Source organism: Pinus tabuliformis, chromosome 9 (genome assembly GCF_031772625.1).
Source record: "Pinus tabuliformis cultivar Carrire ecotype Pingquan chromosome 9, CPIR1, whole genome shotgun sequence".
Lineage (NCBI taxonomy): Eukaryota > Viridiplantae > Streptophyta > Pinopsida > Pinales > Pinaceae > Pinus > Pinus tabuliformis.
The window spans coordinates 1,627,228,488-1,627,251,893 of NC_142307.1; the positions used below are offsets into that span (position 1 = coordinate 1,627,228,488).

At 35.8% G+C, this 23,406-nt stretch overlaps 1 protein-coding gene across 1 annotated transcript in view; it reads left to right on the top strand.

Annotated features, from left to right (window-relative positions):
* The window catches only part of LOC149155052 (structural maintenance of chromosomes protein 2-1-like), an 82,117-nt gene that overhangs the window by 57,861 nt on the left and 850 nt on the right, over positions 1 to 23,406 (top strand). The window contains exons 9-19 of the mRNA XM_089443767.1: positions 2,110 to 2,201; positions 2,513 to 2,609; positions 4,922 to 5,038; positions 5,294 to 5,512; positions 5,592 to 5,732; positions 5,886 to 6,053; positions 6,167 to 6,351; positions 6,678 to 6,771; positions 6,860 to 6,948; positions 7,122 to 7,347; positions 23,149 to 23,223. Coding sequence (XP_089299893.1) covers positions 2,110 to 2,201; positions 2,513 to 2,609; positions 4,922 to 5,038; positions 5,294 to 5,512; positions 5,592 to 5,732; positions 5,886 to 6,053; positions 6,167 to 6,351; positions 6,678 to 6,771; positions 6,860 to 6,948; positions 7,122 to 7,347; positions 23,149 to 23,223 — 1,503 coding nt within the window. The remainder of the gene's footprint in view (positions 1 to 2,109; positions 2,202 to 2,512; positions 2,610 to 4,921; positions 5,039 to 5,293; positions 5,513 to 5,591; positions 5,733 to 5,885; positions 6,054 to 6,166; positions 6,352 to 6,677; positions 6,772 to 6,859; positions 6,949 to 7,121; positions 7,348 to 23,148; positions 23,224 to 23,406) is intronic.

The window sequence follows — 23,406 nt, forward strand, 5'->3', positions numbered from 1 at the left end:
GAAACAGCGCTGAAAATAGCCCTTGTCGGGTAAGGAAGTGTTAAATTTTTAATACCAGATCTAATTTATTTATACCTCAACAATTCTGTTATACCCTGAAATTATTTACTCAATAAACTGTGAAAACTGCTGGAAACTAAAATAATTGGTATTTTAATTTTCAGAAATTAAAATGCAGCGGAAATAAAATAAGTAAATCAATTGCACAACAGCAGAAAAAATATGCCCAACACAATCTTTCTTCACTTTAAATTACTCATGAAAATTAGGGTCCAGACCCTCAGAGAATATACAGAAAAATTATAACTGTTGGAACTTGGAAATCAGCCATTCTGGAAAATTGACTTCAAGGAATTCAACCCTCCTGGAACATGGCCCTGGAAAATCAGCCTCCTCTACCAGCTAACTTGGTCCCTCTTTCTCCCTTTGTACAGTCCCTGCACACTAGAGAAAAATCGGCCCTAGGATAATTAGGCTTACCTCTGGAACTTGGCCCTCCTCTTTAGTAATTCAGCCTCTCTCTCCTAGACTCAGCCTCCCTGAAATTTTATCCAAAAATTCCCCTGCTGCAACCATTTTTCCTTTTCTTCCTTCTGGGAGTCTCTCACTCCTTGAGAAAATCACTCTTTCAAAAATAGCACTATAATGTGTCTTCAATGCTTCTTCCTCTCCCATAGGTTCACTTAACTTTCTTCATGGGCCAAATCCCTAACCTCCAAAGTGATTGAGGGCTATGATTAAATCTCAACTTTCTTTGATCAACGGTGGAGATTATGTCTAAGTGACTTCAATAATTAATTATTTATCCTTAGAAAAACATTAGCCCAAAGTAAACATCAATTAAATAATTAATCAATATACTTTTTGCTAAGTTAAAACCTAGAAATGAGACCATATTAGTGGCTGCTATTGAATAACCACCTAAAGAGGACTTCTCCTGCATGCAAGGCACCAGCCTATGCACAAGACCTTCCGAAGCTATAAAATCAATGGGAAGAGACACACTGACTCTGAGACCATGTTGAGATTATAAGGAGATCATACATCTACGATGAGCACTTTAGCAAACCGTAATAGAACCAGGAGAACACCTCAGATTTATAACAGCACCTAATGCTGATCATGGTAGTGCACTCGGAAAGATTAATTGAGATTAATAGAGCAAACTAACATAACAAGATGGATTACTGCATAACCCAAACATATAAGTGCTCAAGAGGTGCACTATAGAGAAGAGATATGGCGACTGTAGGCAAAAGAATCAATTGGTAATGATTCCAAGATGATACAAAAGACTGATAAGTTGTTTATTTATACACAACTTTAAGAGTTTGGTGTGCCTTCCCCCATCAGGGGGTTAGGGACCGACATAAATGCCTAGGTTGGTCTTAGACCCCTAGAATAATGTAAAATAATGTTGACTAAGTTGTTTATTAGACCTTAACTTAATAATACAATAATAAGGGTGCTTGGACATAATGTCAGGTAACCACAAGTGAGGATCACTGTCGTTTTCAACAGTTTGCAGTGATCCCTTCACATGTTTTATTTTTCATAGTTGGAAAAAATCTCTTACAAAAACTCACATGGTATAATTCAACCGGCAGAGCAATTTCCAAGTGAAATTCTTGGATTTTTGAAATTGACTGAAAGACAAGATGTAATTACCATGGGAAAGAATTACTTCATGTGCTATATCATCAAAGTCACTTATATAACTCTTGGCAATTTTGTGCCTATTGCAGAGAACTAAAAGTAATGTGTTTTGCCATATTTTGGTTTGAACACATCTAAATCAGAATAAGCAAACATATAAATTCAAGCAACTTATACTTGCTTTGAGGCCTTACGTACTAGAAATGGCTACTTAAGTTCATTAATTCATCTGGAGAAAGGCAATAGCATCTGGTTAAACTATCTGATACATTGATTTACCTTCTGAATAAACCCTTCTTCAATGTTTATGGTTTGCAATTGATTGATGTGCTAAATGTTAATTGTTTCAAATCCCTGCTATTTATAGAACTAGTATGCTATCATGTATACTGCAAAGTTTGTGAAGAGCTAAAGAAATTGACAATCTACTCATCTTTGATATCTTTGACACAGGTTGCTTTTCATAGAGAGATAAGATGTCCTAGTGTAACCCTTGAAGGTGACATTTTTCAGCCAAGTGGTCTTCTTACAGGAGGAAGTCGCAAGTAAGTGCATTTTTGGGTCATTTTATTTCTACTCATTTTTGGTAATACTTTCATGTTTGTGCTTTCCTTCCAACATTGGTTATTTGATTAAATATGGGGTTCCTCAGGGATTTTTACTTCATTAGATGGTTAAAACTTAAAATTCAGGCTATGCCAGATTATTCCTTGACACATTGACTTCTTTTAGATTACTCATTTTTTGAAGCTTCACATTTCAAGTAAAGTATTGGATATGGATAATAGCCAAGCCAATGTGTTTCTGTACATTTTATCATGTTGAATGTTGACAAGTACTGTTTCTGCTCATGTAGGGGAGGTGGGGAGTTGTTAAGGCGACTTCATGCATTGTCAGAAGCAGAGTCCAAGCTTGCTTTTCATCAAGATCGTCTAGGAAAAATTGAATCAGAGGTGCATGTCATCTAGTGATATCCTTTTTCAATTTATTATGCGAATGTGTTACAACAAAATCAAGCACTCCTAAAAGTGTAAATTCCTACGCACATGTGTTAGCTTAACTAAGGAAGGCTGCCGCTGTTACCTCAGTAGCTCTTAATCTCTCTTTAGGTTCACTCCTCTTGAACCCAAGAGGGTATCCTTTAGTAAGATTGCTAAGGCTGTGGAGTGGAGGCTGTAGGTGATGTTTGAAGAGTAAGCAATAGCAAAATAAAGGTTGTCATATATAGGGAAAAATGAATGGTGTGAGAACAAAAAAGGTGATGGAAAAGACCAAGACTAGTGCCTACCAAATCTTGGGCAAATGAGTCAAGGAGGTATGGTTCTAAGAGGGTGAATGCATGAATGTGTAAGCAAACAAGGGCTGTGTAATTAAACTTGGAGAGCTAAGGGTGTTATTGTAAAAGAAAGCTATGAAGGTGATGTTATATTTCTTCAAGCAATACCTTAGTTTGTTGGATGCAAGATTAAATAACAACAAAGCACCTAATGCGATTTAATCCACACATTGCATTATCCAAATGGTAGATACTCCATTACAAGGCCCCAATAATTGGTTATAAGGGTTTCCTACAACAATAAACAACTTGTGAAAAAATTACAAACATAAAGCCTCACACAAAGTTGAGTCAATATTACAAATATTTCACTAAGCTTGTCGTTATGATGTACATTACTACATGTAACCCAAGGGGAGAGCTTCTCAATCCCCAAATTCCCAACCATCATCTTATGAAGGGAAAACCTCTTAATGTAGAGCGATGCTTTTCTCTCTTGAAATAAAATACAATATTTGCTAGTTCATTCCATGAAATTCAAACATTAATAAATATTGGAGTAGTTAGATTTTATCCTCAATCAGTGGTTGACCATGTCAAGGGAATATGTGGCCTCTATACTCCCCAAGAAATCTTGTCCCATCCAAAAATATGAATGCATAAGCAACAATTTTCTAAGAGAGAGTGTGCCTCGCTAAAAATAGGCCTATTGACAGAGTAAAGATGCTACAAGGTCCACATCTAATGTACCATCCAAGAAGCTTGCTTAAATACAATAATATATTCCTTGACATATGAGAGTGTGCTCAAGGTCCACCTAGAAAACCTTATTCGAGGTACGCTCTCCAAGATGTACGAGTGAAGGAATAGTAAATATTCTCCCTAGAGTGCTCCATAACTACCATCTTAAAATAGAAATGTGTTCCATAAGATGCATAAAATAGTGTGCAACCACTAACATGTGTGAATCCCAATGTAGGGTGCTCCAAGCAGCTATATTGATAATTGTGCAAGATGCCAAGTAGATGAAGTGCTCTACAAGAAAAGCTAGTCAAAGGTCTTCAAATTTTCCCCAAAATAGAAGGAATCCAAATGGGCTCTTTCTCCAATGTGCAACCACCTTAATAAATAAATAAATCAGGTCCAATGTGGTTACAACTCCTTAACATGTGTGCGAGTGAAGGGGTCCACTCCATCAAAAGTGTTGTACCACACGACATAAAGTTGTACTCCTAGCAAAGTCCCCACCATGGTACAAAGATAACCTTAAAACATAAGCCCTACCTAGGGTGCACCAGCACCAAGAGATAAATACATCAATAATACAGCATTAAGCTTGATAGAGGCTAGATCACCAAGGAAAACACATGTACCATGCCGCCCCCTCCTCCATTACAACACACACATACAGAGATAAACTTGGGAAATAAGACATTAACAAAGGTTTTAACATCATCAAATGTACATCCCCACTAGGTGATGTCTAATATCACCTAGGAAAATCCCACCAAGGAAAAGTGTATGACTGCACAATATCAAAATCATAGGAAAAAGAGACATAAGAAAGGTGCTAAGTTTATAAGGCTTTTATAGACTTGTGATTTAAGAAATCAGCGGAGAAGAGAAGAAGTTTAATAAAGAATGCTGGATACAAAGCAATTAACCAAGCATTGATTCAATGAGTTCTGAAAACTTTCCTTCAAAGAAAGATCTGAGATCAAAATGTCTTATGCATCGAACACATTACATCTTGCCCGTCGTTCTCTACCTTGTGCTATAGAATTTGGTTCAAAACAAAAGTGATCTTGCATTAGGGCTTCCTTTAATTCCCTTTGGTTGCAAATGCATAAAATGGGCCATATTTGATTAACTCTAACCTATATCTCTGATGGATATTAATGCATTTCATTTCTTTCTTGTGCTGTTTGTATTGTCTAAAATTCTACATAAAAATGTCTTTACTGGATATTATTTGAACTTTTGATGCAGATTGCAAGCTTGCTGCCCTTGCACAAAAAGTTTACACATTTGAAATCTCAGCTAGAGCTAAAATCCTATGATTTGTCACTTTTTGTTAACCGAGCAGAGCAGAATGAGCATCATAAGGTGTGTCTCCTACTCCTTTTTTTACTTTTCATTTTCCTTTAAAGGATAAGAAGAGATTCTGGAATATGTTTAAAAGTTAAAACCCATTTATATCCAAAACATGCAATCAGTAACCAGAATGACAAGGATTTTGTGGTCAATTGTTTGTGTTTAATTTCGTTTTGTCCTTTTACATTTGTAGTGGCCTTAAATGTTCTTTTTTTTGATTGTTTAAACCATTTAATAATCTCATGTTATTGCATTCCTGTGATGTAGTTAAGCGAATTAGTAGTGGCAATGGAGCAGGAGCTTGAAGAAGCAAAGACGGAGGCAAAAACTAAAGAGGAGCTTCACAGAAGTTGTGTTTCTAAAGTTTCAGCTCTTGAAAAGGCAATTAAAGAACACAGTCGAGATCGTGAAAGTAAACTTGCGAGTTTAGATAAAAAAATAAAGTCTGTGAAGCAACAAATGGCATCGGCTTCAAAGGAGCTTAAGGTAACCTAGGGATTTATTAGAATCACTTCTTATATTATAATGGTCTTTCATGTTATCAACTTGTTTATTTGGATGACAGGGTCATGAAGGTGAAAAAGAGAGGTTAGTCATGGAAAAGGAAGCAGTTATTCAGGAAAAGGCATCACTTGAAGCTCAGTTAGTCTCATCTGAATCTCAAATTAAAGTCCTTGCAGATGAGGTAGAGAAGCTAGTTGGTAAGGTATGTTGTGGGATCTCTCTAACTTGTGGAAAATTAATTAACTGTAATTAACCATGGCTTTAACAATCTTGTAGAGTTTGACTTTGCTACTGTTGTGCAAAGGTAATGCGGTGTCTAGTTACAACAATTGAAGTGACCATGTTCTATGTCCAGGTTGACCTCATGAGGAAAGACTATGATCAAGCTCAAGAAGAGCTCAACGTGAATCGTGCAAAGATCAAAGAATGTGATTCTCAAATCAACTCTCTTGCAAAATTGCAACACAAGCTTCAGCAGAAATTGAGTGATGGAAATATAGAAGGAAAGAAATTGGATAATGAGGTATTCCTTGTCAAGTAGTCTAGAAGAGATAGAACATATCTGTAATCACCATATGGTGTTTTTGGGGCATGATAATATAAAATTCTAAGTGGTCAAATATGCTGTGTATGCAGATCAAGCGTCTGGAGTTGGAACAGAAGGAGTGTTCTTCAAAAGTAGACAGGTTACTTGAGAAGCATGAATGGATTGCGACGGAAAAACAATTATTTGGAAAGGGAGGGACTGACTATGATTTTTCAGCTCGTGATCCAAGAAAAGCAAGAGATGAATTTGAGGGACTACAGGCTGAACAATCAAAGTATACATAAATCAGATGTCTTTTTGCCTTGCATTGAGTTCTGCTAACACATATTGTTGGCTACTAGGAAATATTTGAAAAGACCCGACATTTTGCCTTTGTCATCAATGTGGTTTCTTAGAGTACAAATTTTCATTTCTATGTTGGCCATTTCCATACTGTTTTGTTCACTGTTTGACTCTCCAGCATTACCTTTTATTGGATACTTGATTGGCATAAATTGGTCTTAATAGTTAACTTTTATTAGAGGAAGTAGTCTGTCATTTTGTTTTCTTAGCATTAACAATATATATTTTAATGGTTGACCCTTAATTTGTTGGCTGAAGTCTGGAGAAGAGGGTCAATAAGAAGGTGATGACAATGTTTGAAAAAGCAGAGGATGAATACAAGGATCTCCTGTCCAAAAAGAGCATCATTGAGGTTTGAACTAGCTTTTACATTGTTTTCATGTTTATTTTGCAACCAATGGTATTGAAAGGTGTACTTAAACTTGTGTTATTTTAAACAGAATGACAAATCAAAGATCCACAAAGTAATTGCAGAGCTTGATGAAAAGAAGAAAGAGACTCTGAAAGTGACATGGGTGAAAGTGAACAAGTAAGTAATTAGCTAGTTTTAAAAGTTATTTGCTTTCCAAGCAGAAAATATTCCTGCAGTGAGCTTGGGCTTTTATGAATTTTCAAGTAAAGTTTGGCCATAAGCAACAGTTTCTTTGTGAAACATGGAATTTTTTGATTCTTCTAATTGTCTAATAAGAATTTTGGCTGTAGGGACTTTGGATCTATTTTTTCTACCCTCTTGCCGGGAACAATGGCAAAACTAGAACCTCCAGAAGGTTGTGACTTTTTAGATGGGCTTGAGGTTCGAGTTGCATTTGGAAGTGTATGGAAGCAGTCTTTGTCAGAGTTGAGTGGGGGACAACGCTCTCTTCTAGCTCTATCCCTTATTTTGGCATTGTTACTTTTCAAGCCTGCTCCTCTGTACATTCTTGATGAGGTAATTACAACCTTGCATATCCAAATTATCTCGCAAATATTTTTCTTATAGTGAAAACTTTTGCAGTTGAATATATTTATGATAGCCATTCTCGTTTTATTGTATGCTGTATTTTTGTGCCAATGTAATTTGAGTGATCTTGAGTAATCTAGTGGCAGCTAGATTATCTGATTTCTCTTATTTTGTGAACTGCTTGTGATGTAATTTTGCTTATCTTGATTAGATTCTTTTTCAACTTGTATTATTGTGTTCTTTTCATCAAACAACTACCAAACCATAAAGAACAATAAGGCGAAAGGACACAAGATATCGGTGATCAGCCAGGGCCAAAACCTATCCAGTTGAGAGGAAAACCCACAAGAATTCTTCTCTTCTTATAAAATATTCAATTGACGAATCCAAGACCTATGACCCTTGACCAAGACCCTTCAAGACTGAGTCAACCTTCCTTCTTGATTTGCACAACTTCCAACAACAAACTTCGACTTTCCAACAACTTCTTCAGCAACTTCGACCCGTAGCAACAATTTCTACGACTTCGACCTAGTAGATTCACAACTTCAACCTTGATGCAACTTCACAACTTCGACCTTGCAGCTTCACAACTTCGACCTAAAAGCAACTTTACAGCTTTGACCTTGCAGCTTCACAACTTCGACCTAGAAGCTTCAAAATTTTGAGCTAACATCTTCAAAATTTCGACCTAGAAGCTTCAGAATTTCGTTTTGCCCAAAAACTATAGAAACCCTAACACAAGAGAGAGGGAGAAGCCCAAAACTTCGCTCTTGCTCTTCTTCCTTTTCGTCCTTTTTCCAACTTCTATCTTAGGAGATCGAACTTGCTTGAGACTATGTCCAAATGAGGTTGAGTTCCTTCTTATTTATAGGCTTTTGAGGGGTACAAATTGCTATCTTTAGGCCAACTTGGTCTTTGCACCATGACGAGGTCTTGGAGCGCCTTTTGAATTTCTTTTGACTCAAATAAATTTTCTTTACAATATGTAACATGCCCAAAAGGGCCTTTCATACATGACAATGACTTAATTGACTTGTAGACTCAATGAAAAGCCCCAGAAGCACTCAATGGGTGCTTGACCTAAAAATAAATCTCGCTTGAGCATGAAAACCATGCCTCAAGATTAACAGTAATAAATTTATTTTTCTCTTTTGATTAAATACATAAAATGATGATTACATATGTCATTATGAAGATTGAACCTAGTTACATATTTCAACACTCCCTCTTAACTAGGTAGGTATTCATAATCCATACAAGGTACTTGGACATTTTCAATTTGAAGAATTCTAATAAGAAGAGTCGGATTGGTAACCCATCTATTTACCATCATATCATCCATCATTGTCACATAGCAAGGCCTTGATTAATAGCTTTATCTCTCCACAAGATCAGAGCACAATGCTAGCAAGACTAAATAAATAAAGAAAAAAGAGAAAAAAATATTTTTATCTTTGCGAATAAGCACACACATTTAAACTCTGCTAATTGTATTTTTTATTTTTATTTTGGCAATTATGTATTTTTCAAAATAAAATATTGTAAAATAATATTTTGACTTGATTATCGCCGAAGACATAATTTGTTTGCAGCATCCAACAGTCACGATACCATGCACCTTGATTGACATCGACAGATGAATTGTGGGACCCCTCGTATTCATAAAAGTTAATGGAGCGGGTCGGGGGGGGGGGGGGTCCTTAAAATGGTTTTCCCAATCCCGCTTTGTATACGTGTCCACTCCTAAAGAATTGCGAGACTCCCTCTACTCGAAACCATATACCGCCACCATCCCACAAACGCTTATATCCTCCTTCGCTACTATTTCCGCCATTCCTACTCTCCGCTAGCCTTCCACCATATCTACTCTTAGTTATCTTTCCCGCCAAACTTGCTAGGCGACCATTGTCACATTTATTACTCCCGCCAACGTTCAAAACATTTAATCCTTGGCGCAAATAGCGGTTAATTCAAAAGAAAACTATTATGAACAAAATAACAAAGCCATTACCTTGCCAAAATGAATTGTTTACCTTCTACCTGCAACCAAAGCTTCCAGAACGTTCTTGTGGCGAATTCTAGCGACCAACGACTATCAATCACCACTACTATCAGGTAAATTCTCAATTGTTCTCAGTGATTTTGATTATTTCCCAAATGGCCAGCCATAAAGGAAAATCCAAAGTGTCTGTAGAGAATGCCCTTCTACTCTTGTGATTAATTTAGATGAATTAACTCTTGTTGACACCCATTTCAAGATTACTGAAACCAACTGTGAATTTGATTTGTATGAGCTTCACAATTGGACACTCCAATAGTATGAGGATGCTTGTGACGAATTCTCCTTCTGGAAATCATTGCTTCCTTAGTTTTGTTTCCCTCAGACACACCATTTCCCAGAGTTTGTCACCTGGTGTGGAGCCCGATACCTTCCAAGTCAGAGAGTTATAGTTGCTCAAAATAATGAGACTCTTTTCTCCATAACCTCTGAATCGATTTGTCAAGCCTTGCAATTAAAACCTCAGGACTCCCTTCACCCTTTTTCTACTGATGCCCTTATGGAGATTTACCAGAAGCTTTCTTTCTCACAAAGAGCTCATATTTTTGAGTCATTCCTACCAAAGAATTCTGAATTACCTAGGACAAACCCACCTTATCCCTCTGCAATGTTTCCTAAGATGTCTAGGCAGGTAATTTCCATGGTTTCTTGTTTGTTAGGATATCCAAATGATCAGTGGGTAGATGAGGTTATCTTAGGGTTCTTATTAGTGTTTTCATCCAACAAGATGTTGATTTTTGGTAGCATCAGATGTGCTCTAAGCCCCTCCAATTTTGCAGGGAGGCTTGGGCACAGGTATTCCAAGGAACCTAGAAAGGGTTTTGGGAAATTCTACCCTGAAGTGATTTTATTAAAATAATTAATATTTTTAATGGGGTTCCTAAGTCTAAACTTAGGAAAATTAAAATATTAATGGGCATTAATCTAATCAGGGGTGGAACTTCTAGAAAAAGCCACGGATCACGTCAAAACGATCTGAGCCTTTGATTAAGATTTAATCTAGGCCGTTGGTAGTCCAACAGGAAGATATAAGAAGGGGCTTGAGGGTCATTTGGGAAACACACAAAGAGATAGAAAAAATTGATTTTCTGAAGTGAGAAGTTCTTAGGAGGAAAAAAGATTAAGGAGATCTCTTGCAGTTAAGGGTCAGGGATAACAACTTTCGGAGAGAGATATTCTTAGCTGGAGATACATCAACAAAGAGAGGCAGCGAGTGATCCAGAAGCCTTGATGCAACGGTTGACGTAGGGCCAAAAGGGCCACATAGAACCAGCGCAGAGTGAGAGAAAGGAGTTCGAAATCTGCAGAGGAATTTGATTTTCAGAAGCCGAGAGCCGGGGTGTGAGATCGGGAGGTAGAAATCGAATTTCCTAGGTAGCAGATCGACTAGCCAGAGAAGTGATGCAACACCTAGAGAGCTTGACGTTGGGCTAAAGAAGACATTGCATAGAGGCAACTAGAAAAGTGGGGGGGGGGTGCGCACAATGAGTTTGGGGCTGTATCAACCAGGATCTCTTGTGATTGTGTGAGGTAAAACTCACAAAGTTTTTGCTAGTTTTTCTCTTTGTAACTGAATAACCTTGTGAGGTATTTAGTGATGTATTCAGATTTTGGTACTGCTTAATAATAATAAACCCTCAAAGCTGCTGCACCAGTTTTCGCGCATTGGGTTTTTCCGGGGACTTTTGTCCAAAAATAACTGTGTCCTATGTGTTTGTATTTTCTTGCTCAGTTTTTATGTTTCAGAATCATATTTAATTTGGTGTAGGTTGCTTCAGTAATTTGCTTCGATTTTTCATGAAGAAATTTGAAGTAAGTTTGTAACGTAATTTACAATCTAGGAGAAGTAGATTCAGCTGGTTGCAGTAGGATTCTTGAGATTGTTAGATCTAGGAATTTTCACACAAGAAACCCTCAATTATGTTCAATTACAGTGAATTTTTGTAAGATGTAATTCATGATAAGTTCCTAAAGTTCAGTGCTGAAGGATCGTTCAAGCACCAATCGATTTTGGTTTACTTGTTTTTGTATTATCAATCAGAAAGGTTCAAGTTTCCTCTACAGAAATTGGATGTTGAAGGAACACAACAATCAATAATTCATTGGACTTCATTAGTGAGGAAATTTTTTGAAGATTTCTCTTTCAGTGACTTTGTCAATCAATTTTTTGCATATGGCAATTTGTTTGTTAAGTGGTGATGCAGTTCCTAGGGTTTCTACAAAGATTAAAAGGATTCTACACCTAAGTGAGCGAGGAATTTTTTTGAAGATTTCTCTTTCAGTGACTTTGTCAATCAATTTTTTGCATATGGCAATTTGTTTGTTAAGTGGTGATGCAGTTCCTAGGGTTTCTACAAAGATTAAAAGGATTCTACACCTAAGTGAGCAGTCTAAAGTTGGAGATTGGTATCTATACCAATTTTTTTTAGAGATTAGAATCTATAATGGTGAGCTGCCACCTTACACTACCAATTTTCCTCGCCATGAGGGTTTTTGCATTGGAATATATCAAACAAATAATGAATATGGATGGTACTCATTTTGTTTCTAGGAAGCAAAAAAATCATTTTAAACTGAAGGCATAGTTTGGCCCATTCATAGTCAATACTAGAGCTGCAGAAAAGGAAGTTAATGATTTGATAAAGCAAATGAAATTTAAATTAAGTTTCAGCTGGTCATATGATCCATTGGGAGTAATATCATCCACGAGAGTTGAACAGGAGTCTGCACCATATGTGCACATTGCAAAGCTTGAAATTGAACAATATGCTAACTTTGAGGAGTGGGAGGAGAACACATTGCAGGAGGTTGAAGAACAAGTTTCCAGTTATACATTGGAAACTGGTGGGCTGAATGAAAAAAGGATTGAAAAGGCTGAGAGAGAGCATATCCCCAGTAGGTTCAGAGTTCCAGAAAGAGACATTCAAGGTGTTTAAGAGAAGAAAGTCCATCAATGTTGAAGAAGAGTCATCAAAAGTCCAAACTTTTGAAGAGCCTACCACAATCACACTTTTAGGAGAGCTTGTATTTTCATTACAACAAACAGAAGAAGCCATCATAGATTCTTCTTCTTCTCCTTCTTCTTTAGGACAATAGAGTATTTTTGCAAAATTTATAGAGATGAAAAAGAAAAATGAGGCATTGAAGACTTCAACATATGCAAAGTTCTGGAAGCAATCTTCCACAACTCAGACCAAGTTACTATCTGCTTTAGATAGTGAAAAAGGACAGTTCCAACTAGCATTTTTGGAACCAAAGGTCCCTGTCCCTAGAAGTGCTGATGATTATAAAACCTTTGTATTTTCATTTGATACTAAACAAATACATCCTATAGATCAAATTGATCTCCACAAACAAGCAGGAGAAATGATCTATACATCATTGACAAGTTCTGCCATGGCAACATCCAAGCTACAAGCATCCCTAAACAACATTCACTCTCAGCTGAAGCTAGAAAAGATGTCTTCTCTAGCTAAAGATACCAAGATTAAGGGGCTAGAAGATCTGGTTTTAAAGTTAGGATTGAATCCTAAAGATGTAAAAGCAACTGAAGAAATAATAAAAAGCCGAGACATTTAGGCACTAAGGAAACTGCTGAAGTTACCAACAACTGAACACCCCCAAGCACAGGGAGTGGGACAATTCGAAAAAGAAAAGGAAAACATGCTTCATATGGTTTGTGAAACAAAATGTGCAGATCCAACAAATGGAGGTAAAGATGTAGAAATTAATCAAGGAAAGAGAACTCCAAATCAACACTGGAGCAGGGATATCTGCAACAACAACAGTATCAACAACAGAGACAGAGTCTACTAGTCAGAACTTAACAAAACAATTGTCAAAAGCTATGGGAGACCTATCATGAAGGACATGAAGATTGAGAAGCTAAGAGCTCAATTAGAGAAAGCCCAAGACAATAAAATAAAGGTTGACAATGCATACCTTGCTGAAAAAAACCTTTAGATTAACTAAACAATTAGAGAAATACATGAATGTGTCAGCCACTACTCTGACCTTGACAGATGCTAGGTAGAAAATCTAGGTAGATATCAATTCAATTTTTGTTGTTGTTGTTGTTATGTTTTCAGAATTATGGACTTAAATAGAAATTATATTTGAACAAGAACTTGTTAATAAAGAAAATGAAGCCATAACACAGATCAAAGAAGAATTGGAGCACAAGCCTGGAGAGGCTACTAGAATTATAAAATTCCTAAATTCCAAAACTAAAGAAGAGCTAGAAGAATTAGGGATCGAGGACAGAACTGAAACAATCCTCGTAGTCAGGAGAGTTCAAACAAAGAAAAATCTCATGTTACCACTGGAGAACAAGTGCCAAAGTCTGAAAGCTCAAATAAATAAATTTCACAAAAAGTATCTATTTTTCTTAGTAGAGGTCTTCCTTCTTCGGCAAATCAAAATACTTCGCTCATTTCACAAGAAAGCTACCAGTAGAGATTGTACAAGATAGAAAAGGATACTTCCAAATTTGCTAAGGTGAAAGGAATGATCAATGGAAAAGCTTTCTTAGAAGGTCTGCAAGATGATTTATTCATTGAGCATGAAATTCACCACCTCTTCCTAACTAAACCTACATTTGAGAAATATACTGAAGTGGGTGAAACTTATAGAAAAGTCATTAAGTTTTCATGGCCTAGTGAAGAGGAATGGGATAAATTCCTTGAGCTTATCAAATAGGAAAGGCAAAGTTCTCAGAAGCAGTTGCAGTAGAAAAGGGAGCAAAATGTAGGATTTAAGCAACCAGTTGCAGTGAAAGGAGCAGAAAGCAAGATAACATGGGCATAAAGCATAGAATTCAGTTTGAAGCATCAATCATCAAACAATGCCCTTGAATAGTGTGCTGATTAGTCAAAATCAATTCAGAAAGTCTATTTTTATGTTCTATTTTTGTAAAAATCCAATTAACTTTGGATAATATTGTATTTTGCAAAAGAATTATATTAGATTTAGATATTTTTGAATTACACTCTATAAGTATTTTGTAATTCGAAGTAAGAAGGGTTGAACCCTTGTGATGATCACTATTGTACTACTTTGTGTTCATGTGAGTCTTTCTAGTTTATTCATTTATGTTTTTCATCATATATTCAAGGTAACATAGGAGTTAGGGTAAGGCTAAGTTAAGTATTAACTTCCCTGAAAGTCTGCCGCAAAGTTATCATCTTTATGGAGATTAATTAATTAAATAGTTTGTTTAAAGTTGTTCCTCTACATCGTTAAAATGTTGCCTTCTGTCATCACTTGAATATATTATGTTGCGATGTAGAATTTTTCTCCGCACATCAACTGTATTTAGTTAATTAAGTATTCAATATGAATGTTTGATTATTAAATATCTTCTCATTTTGCACTTTCAAAATCAGTTAAAGATTTTATACTGTTATCATTCAAAATCAACCCTTTGAACTTCTCAGAAATATTTGGATTTTACAAAGTGTTAAAGGTTTAATGCACTGGTCATCCAACTCAATGAAAACTCTCACTTAGATGCTTTGGCACAGTTCTCCAACCTAGTACTGTCTACAAAGATACAATAGATACAATCATCATTGTCTCTCAAGTCACATACCCCACCTGAGTGTTCACAAAGTATGTCCTTCCAGTACTATTCTTATTTTGGATTCCCTGTCCTCAAAGATTATTAGTGCTTTGCAACTACTCTTATCTTGGATGCCCTACCTCATCCTCAGAGAGTATCAGATGCCAGATGCTTACCCAATACTCAACTATTTCTTCCCAAAGTGAAGACAAGAATGATATGTACCCATTCCTATAAAGGAATGTACTCATTCCTATAAAAAGGAATGTACCCATCCCTCTATCCAGGGACTTGTCCAAGCTCTTTCTTAACTAGGGACTTGTTTCCAACTTTCTGCTCTAGGTGGAGATCATGGGACTATCAGTTGCTTGTGGGGCTCCTTCTTTTGATGTCATGAAGTTCATATTTAACATTATGGAGTCTTCATCTTTTGGGACTTCTTCATAGGGCATCAACCATCGATCACTTTCCTTCATGAGCCACATCGGTCATGTCATTCTTCTCTTTGTCGGAAAGTGATCCTCTAGTCCCCGTTTGGTTTTTTCCTCATACAACTACCTCTTTCAAGTCATGTTTCCTCCAGGATCTTTCATCTAACCACATGAGTGCCAGTTGTAGGTGACATCTGCAACTCTCTTTTCAGTAGCCTTGTATCAACCCATCTAGATGTTGTTCAAAAATAAAAAAAATGAACATCAAATCAAAGTTACCTTTTGTGATGGCCTTTCATCATGACATCTTGCTTGCCTGCAACATCTTGCACATTCATAAACACATCTCCAAGACTTCATATGTCAAGGGTCTCCTTTCTTTACATACCTTATCACAGTCTTTTTCTCTATAGAGATATCATGATCAATTCTTCTAGTCGTTGGATGTTGATTTCCTGTGACCGTAGTTGCTTCTTTCACGATGTCTTCTTTCTTTCTTCACATATTGCTTGCCATGAACTTTCTATACATAATTCCTTCATCTTTGTCAACTATCTCATATTCCATATGAGGACATATTATGTTGATTTCCAATAATCAATATGTGAATCATGCCTTCATGCATCTTTTCAAAAGAAGAGATCCTTGATCATGCTCACGAGGAAGAACATTTACCCATGCGATCTACAACTATATGATGACATGACTTAATCTATCAAATATATACATACTCCTTTTCTTCTTTAGATCATCTAGACTTCCTTCAACAACTTCCTTTTCTTGATTGTCAGTACTTCAACCATCTCGACATGCTGCATTCCTTTGTTACCATACCAACATCTTTTTAGACAATGTATTCCACACAAGGTGGAATGATCAACGAGACACTTGCTTCTTCCAAGTAGAGGTGAACCTTCTAGTGAAGATTCCAACGAAGGATCTTGATTATCCTCATCTGTAAATGCTCCTTTCTTGTGATGATGATGTATGTTGAATTCCTTCTATCATGCTAGATGACTGTCTTTCAATCATATGTACTATATATGATTTCAATAAGGGTTCCAAGAGCTACTTCCTTTATATGATAACTGCTACATCTCTGTGGACTTCTACTTCAACTATTATTTCAAGCTTCTCTAATGATGTCATGAGCTTTTGCTTCAACAATATGCTGCTAGTATGATGCCATCTTCTACTAAGATGCATCTTGTCATAATACTTCTCATCTTGATTGCCATGGTGGAGATCTTTTCACCTCCTACTTCTTGCTATGCATTGGAGAAACCCTAATAGTGAAGATCTATCCCTTTGGATTTCTTCTCATCAGGTTCTTCCACTTCTTTGGTGATATGAGCTTCATTTCTTTCTTTCCTCTTATTGTCCTTCTTGAACTTCATGCAGTCTCTCTTGTAGTACCCATATTCTTGACAACCATAGCATTGGATTTTTGACATATTATTCTTCTTTTTATGAGAACCAAATTTCCCAAACTTTCCTTTTTTCTTATTCATGGCACTAAATGCTTGAACTTGTTCATCTGGTTCCACATCGCTCTTTGCTTTCAACTTGGTTTCTTCAATTTTACACAATGAGCAAAGTTCATTGAATGGGTAGCTTCCTTCTTTCCAAAGATGCTAGGTGTGAAGTTGCCCCATTCCTCTGGAAGTGCATTGAGCACTATTGTGGTCATTTCTTTATCAGACATTATTTCTCCCAGCTCTTGTAGTTGGTCTCTTATTTCTGATACCTTCATAAAATATAGGTTTATTCCATCTTCCTTTGAGATCTTCATTTTGTATAGTTGATTCCTCAAATATATCACTTCTCCTGCAGTACTGACAGAGAACAATTCTATTAACTTGTCATATATGTTTTTTGATGTCTCCAACTTTGATATATAAGGTATGAGGGGATCCATGATGGATTCAATGATAATCCTTTGAGCCCTTACTTCCCCTTTCATACACTTTGCTAGAGCTTGAACTTCTTTCTTTGGAGGCTTAGTAATTGATCCTTTAACATGTTCAACGACTTCATTTTCTATGAGGATCAAATCTGTCCTCTTCTTCCAGGCAAAAAAGTTTGATGACCTAGTCAATTTGTTGCTTTCCTTGCAAAATGAAGTCATTTTAATAGTAGATTCAATCATAAATATACAGGTACTTATTTGTCAGGTGAAGATGCTCCTTGATGACAATATCCTCAACTTGATGCCTTCTTGATGTTGGTGATGATGTTGATAATAGAAGATGTCTTCCTTCAAAAGTGATCCTTCAAAGAAAGGGAGATCACCTTGATTCCTTGATGATGACAAGAACACCTCTTCTTGCTTCCCTTGAATGTAGAGACTTCGAGATGCTTCAAAGTGTAGTCCTTCTAGGTAGGGTCCTTGAGATCTTCTTTGATGATGATGTGCAAGCTTCCCAACAATGCTTCAAGTGAGAAACCCTTCTTTTGATAAGCTAGGGTTTTGAGGTCTTCTTTGCTTGTACTCGATCCTTGTGAATGTCTTCTTGATGGTATGATGTCAATGTTTTGATCTTTCTTGATACTCCTTTTGATAGTCCTTCTAGTGCTTCGGCCTTTGAGTGTCCTTCTTTTAGCTGCCTTTCCTTGTCTTGTCACCTTAGCTCTGATACCATGTTGAGAAATCTAGGGGCAGCTAGATTATGTGATTTCTCTTACTTTGATAACTGCTTGTGATGTATTTTTGCTTATCTTGATTAGATTCTTTTTCACCTTAATTATTATTATGTTCTTTTCATTAAACAACTACCGAACCATAAAGAACAATAAAACAAAAGGACACAAGATATAAGTGATCCACTAGGGCCAAAACTTCTTTAGTTGAGAGGAAAACCCACAAGAATTCTTCTCTTCTTATAGAATCTTCAATTGATGAATTCCAAGACCTATGACCCTTGACCAAGACCCTCCAAGACCAAGTCAACCTTCCTTCTTGATTTGCAAAACTTCCAACAACAAACTTAGATCTTCTAGCAACTTCTTTAGCAACTTTGACCTCTAGCAACAATTTCTTGAGCTAGTAGATTCACAATTTCGACCTTGATGCTGTTTCACAACTTTGACCTTGCATCTTCATAGCTTAGACCTAGAAGCAACTTCACAACTTCGACCTTGAAGCTTCACAACTTCGACCTAGAAGCTTCAGAATTTCGACTTAGCAGCGTCAGAATTTGATCTTGCCCAAAAATTGTAGAAACCCTAACACAAGAGAGAGAGAGAGAGAGAGAGAGAGAGAGAGAGAGAGAGACCCAAAACTTCAATCTTGCTCTTCTTCTTCCTTTTCGTCCTTTTTCCAGCTTCTATCTTAAGAGATCGAGCTTACTTGAGAGTATGTCCAAATGAGGCCAGTTCCTTCTTATTTATAGGCTTTTGAGGGGTACGAATTGTTATCTTTAAACCGACTTGTTCCTTCATGTAGGCTGACTTGATCTTTGCACCATGACGAGGCCTTGGAGGGTTGTTTGAATTTCTTTTGACTGAAATAAATTTTCTTTAGAATATGTAACATGCCAAAAAGGTCTTTCATACATGATAATGACTCAGTTGACTTGTAGACTCAATGACAAGCCCTAGAAGCATTCAATGGGTGCTTGACCTAAAAATAAATCTTCCTTGAGCATGAAACCCATGCCTCAAGAATAATAATAACAAATTTAATTTTCTCTTTTCATTAGATACATAAAATCACGATTACATATGTCACTATGAAGATCGAACCTAGTTACATATTTCAACAAGTGAGACACATCAATCAGGGCAAAGAAAGGAAGTAGAGAGCAGGAGTTGCAAATGATGAAGGAATATGAGCTTAATAGCCATGAAAAGGGAGGAAGCTGAACGAAAGGGTTAAGAGAGAGAAACTCATAAGCACTGAAAATGAAAAATAAAATAAAGTAAAGAAGCTAAAATAGGAAAGAAATGTTCATGAAGAAATTTAGAAAATAAAAACATGAAGCTGAAAGAAAAATATTGGAAATAAAAATAAAAATTAGGAGTAAAGGATTTTGAAGAAAATAAAACAAAAAAAGGAATAAAATAATAAAAATTAGATTTATAAAATAAATAAATAGATAAAAAGGTAAACGGGTAAAACCAAAACGTGTAAGAAAATACCAAAGGTAAATAAAGAAAAAAAGTAATTAAATGAGAAGAAAGGAATTGAAAATGGAAGAGTTACAAAGACACCAAGGTAAAGGAGGAGATAGAAGACAGAAAAGTCACAAACGGAGAAAGGAAACAAGAAAGGAGGATTGATGTTAGAGGACAAAGAGAAAATACTTTACTTTTTGTGCTTATTTGTGCATTTATAAATAATATTTCCTTTTCTAAATAACAATGTTTCTTAAAAATAATTGTTATTATCTATAATTTATTTTCGTTTTATTTCGAAGTGCTACACTGTTTTGTTACATCCAAATGGTAACATTAACATATTTTGTTTGTAAATATTGACTATTATAATTGATAAGAAGAGAGCAGATCATGGCAAGCATAGCACTTTGATATATTTTTTTTCTTCAGTTTTTTAGTCTAAAGAAATGGTTAAGTTGTATTAATATAAAATACGAAATGGTTAAGTTGTATTAATATAAAATACGGTGCAGCTATATTATACTGGCGCAGAAAAAATTGCACTTCAGCATAGATTTTCGAATTTTTCTTGCGGGTCCAAAATACCTCCCAATACAATATTTCTGCAGGAGATTCTATTATATCACCTACAGGTGTACTGTAAAACAAATTGACCACCTAGATATATACAGTATTCATGCACACTTGCTTTTGTTAGACTGACTGACATCCGAAATGGACCTGAACAAGCAAATGGTCGTTAGACTCAATATCTGCAAGCCAATTTGGCGATTTATTAAGGTTAGATAAACAAGTAAGAAAATGCAAATGTAAAATTGAATAAGACAAAAAAGGAAAAAATGAAAATTAATTAAAAAAGAAAACTCAAATAGGAGAAAAACGAGTGAGGAATGGGAAATGAAAGGTCATGCCTGTTGGCCTTCCCATTACCATTTCTTTCTATTTATGTTTGCAATTTCACTATCATAGGGTCTTTTCGGCCACAAGGAGATGGGGAAGTACAAATAACCATTAGCTGCATTGTAGCCGGATATTGCTGGAAAAAAAACACTGAGCAACCTTTGAATGCTGGTCTTCCCGTTTAGGTTTCAAGGGTAAAATGTCTGAGTTCATTGTGTGTTTGATTTTATTTACAGTGAGGATTCTCTTAAATGTGTTTAAGAGGCCCTTAACTCATAATCACATGACACATGTAATATGATTTTTTTTTGTTCTTAATTTATCAATTTAATTAAAAGGAAAGAAAGATGATGCTATTTTTGAGATAAATTTCAATTTTTGTTTTGTGAATACTACTAAGAATATTTTAAAATATTTTATAACTGTGAAATTTGTACAATTGACCTAATAATTATTAATAATTAAATTAAATTCTGGAAGTCCTATGCTAAAATAAACATCCCTATTAACAAAAATATGATATTTATTTTAATTAAATATTAATTAATATTTAATTTAAATTTAAATTTCATTTAAAAAATAAATATAAACTTAATTTAATACTTTAAACGTTAAACTTTGTCATGTCCGTTAGAATATAATTAAGTGAGAAGAACAACACTCGACACAACCATTTAAATTAAACTTAATTATTATTATTATCTTGTTTCTTGCGTCTTGATAAACAAATCTCCAAGAAAAATCATACCAAATACTGTAACGGAGCTTTACCTCTTATCATTTAGATTTCTACATTGAGTATTCCTATCCCTTGGTTTGCAAGAGTCTTACTATCCCTTGAGCATTTTTGTAGAAGTGTGGGGATGCAAGTCAATATCAGCAAAACGAAAGTAGTGGTTTTCTCTAAGAAGAGAAAACATAACCAACATAAGTTCTACTTTGAAGGCAACATTTGTGGAAGAAGTTGCAGATTACAAATATCTTGGAATTGACATCAACAAAAATCTAAGCTTGAATGGTTGTAGGAAAAAAAGAACTTTGTGGGGTTGGAAAGCATTTTATGCTTTTCAAAATAGGTGTAGAGAGGCAGAATTATGGGATTGGAAAACCACTCAAACTCTTTTTGGGCTTCTAGTGATTCTGGTGATTCTCTATGGTTGTGAACTATGGGTCAGCAGTACATCCGACATGCAGTGGAGACAAATTGAGAAAATTTAGAAGCATTTGATTACAAACAAATTCAAGATTAAAAGTGCAGTTCCTTATGCTATATTGTTAAGTGAAACAGGGACTGCTCCTATTGAAGCAATTGCTATGGTGCGAGTCATAAGGTATTTAAAAAAAATTGAGCAAATGGAAGAGCGTAGATGGCCTAAGGTTGTCTTTAATGACAGATTGTGCAAGAGAAAAAATACTTGGATGCAGCAAAATAACAAATGGTTTAGTAAATGGGGTATTTGCTTGAACGCGTGTCCCATAAACAACAAAGAGATAAAAGCTTTTGTTATGGAAAAGTTCCACAAGTGTACTTGGGATAAGGAGATAGGAAGAAAGAAAAAGAACTGTATTGAAGTGTTTAATTCCAATCATAGTCATCAACCAAAAGCATACATAGAGGCCAATATCTCTTGGAGGGCCAAAATTCTTATTGCTCAATTAAGTACTAATTCTCATCAACTCTGTTGTGAAACAAGGTGCTGGAAAAGGCCAAAAGAAGTGTGGGAGGAAAGAGTATTCATTTTTTGTTTTTCCAGAAAAGTGGATACATAAAAAACATTTCATTTTATAATGTGAGGCCTTCAAAGTCAACAATGAAAATTATGCAGATATGCTGGCAGCTAGCTCTTGGGATAATTTTTTTAGCGAGGGGTTTGTTGAGAAGCTGGGAGCATTTATTTTGAAGCTTCACAAAAAAGGGCCGAATACATCAAGCAGATGTAGAAGCAATCTGTCCCATAGGCTATCTTTTCTCGTGGATGTTAAAATAATTTTTTCTTCTTCTTCCTCTTCCTAATAGAGATATATGTATTGCTCCCTTTCAAAAAAGACGGGCTAAAAACACGGTTTGATGTTTGACCGTAGCATAAGTCAATTGTGATTTGAATTTGTTACTTGTTGCTTCGAGGTTTAAAGATGCAGATTTTGAGTGTTTTTGTTGCAGAGAAGCAAGTTTGATCACAAATTTGAAGCCTTTTGATATGGATATTTGAGGAATAAGCTTAACCTGAGAGTCTTTAGGAATACCCCTCCACTAGTCTAGGAGCGACAAAGAGAATATTCTAAGTAGTAGTATTGTTACTAACCGATCACTTAACAACTCCCTTCAGAGTTAGTGGGAAACTTGGAGAAGGAAAATCTTGAGTGATGAGCCCCTACGGTAAGGTCTTATTTTGAAGTGTGAAAAGCTTTCTATTATTTTTGGGGTTACTGATGTACTTTGGCACTGGATCTCGTAGAAATATGTGAGAGGTTCTAGGTATTCGTAGAATACGTTTTATTTTTATTTTTTTATTATTTGATGTTTTAGCTTGTGCTGCTCTGACCTCAATTCTCATGCTTTTTCTTTGTTTGTGTTTCGCTGTACTGCTTTGACCTCATTTCTGATGTCTGGTTAATAATTGCTGCATGATCTACAGATAGGTTGAATTGGTAAACCCTGTGCACTGTATCCAAATATGAATCCTGAAACGATTCCTATAACTGTTTCCCTTCTGCAGGTTGATGCTGCTCTTGACCTCAGTCATACACAAAATATTGGAAGGATGATAAAAGCTCATTTCCCACATTCACAGGTATCAGCATTTCTTATAAACGTTAGTTGCAATTCATGTTATTGTTTTTCTTTCATCTTTTCTTTTTGCTGGTAGTCTCGGTGTTGATCTTGGTTGTATTTCAAAATTCAGACGAGTCTCTGGAATGGAAATAGGCACGAATTTTTTCCACTCCGCAAATTCTTTCCCTAGTTACCGGAAATG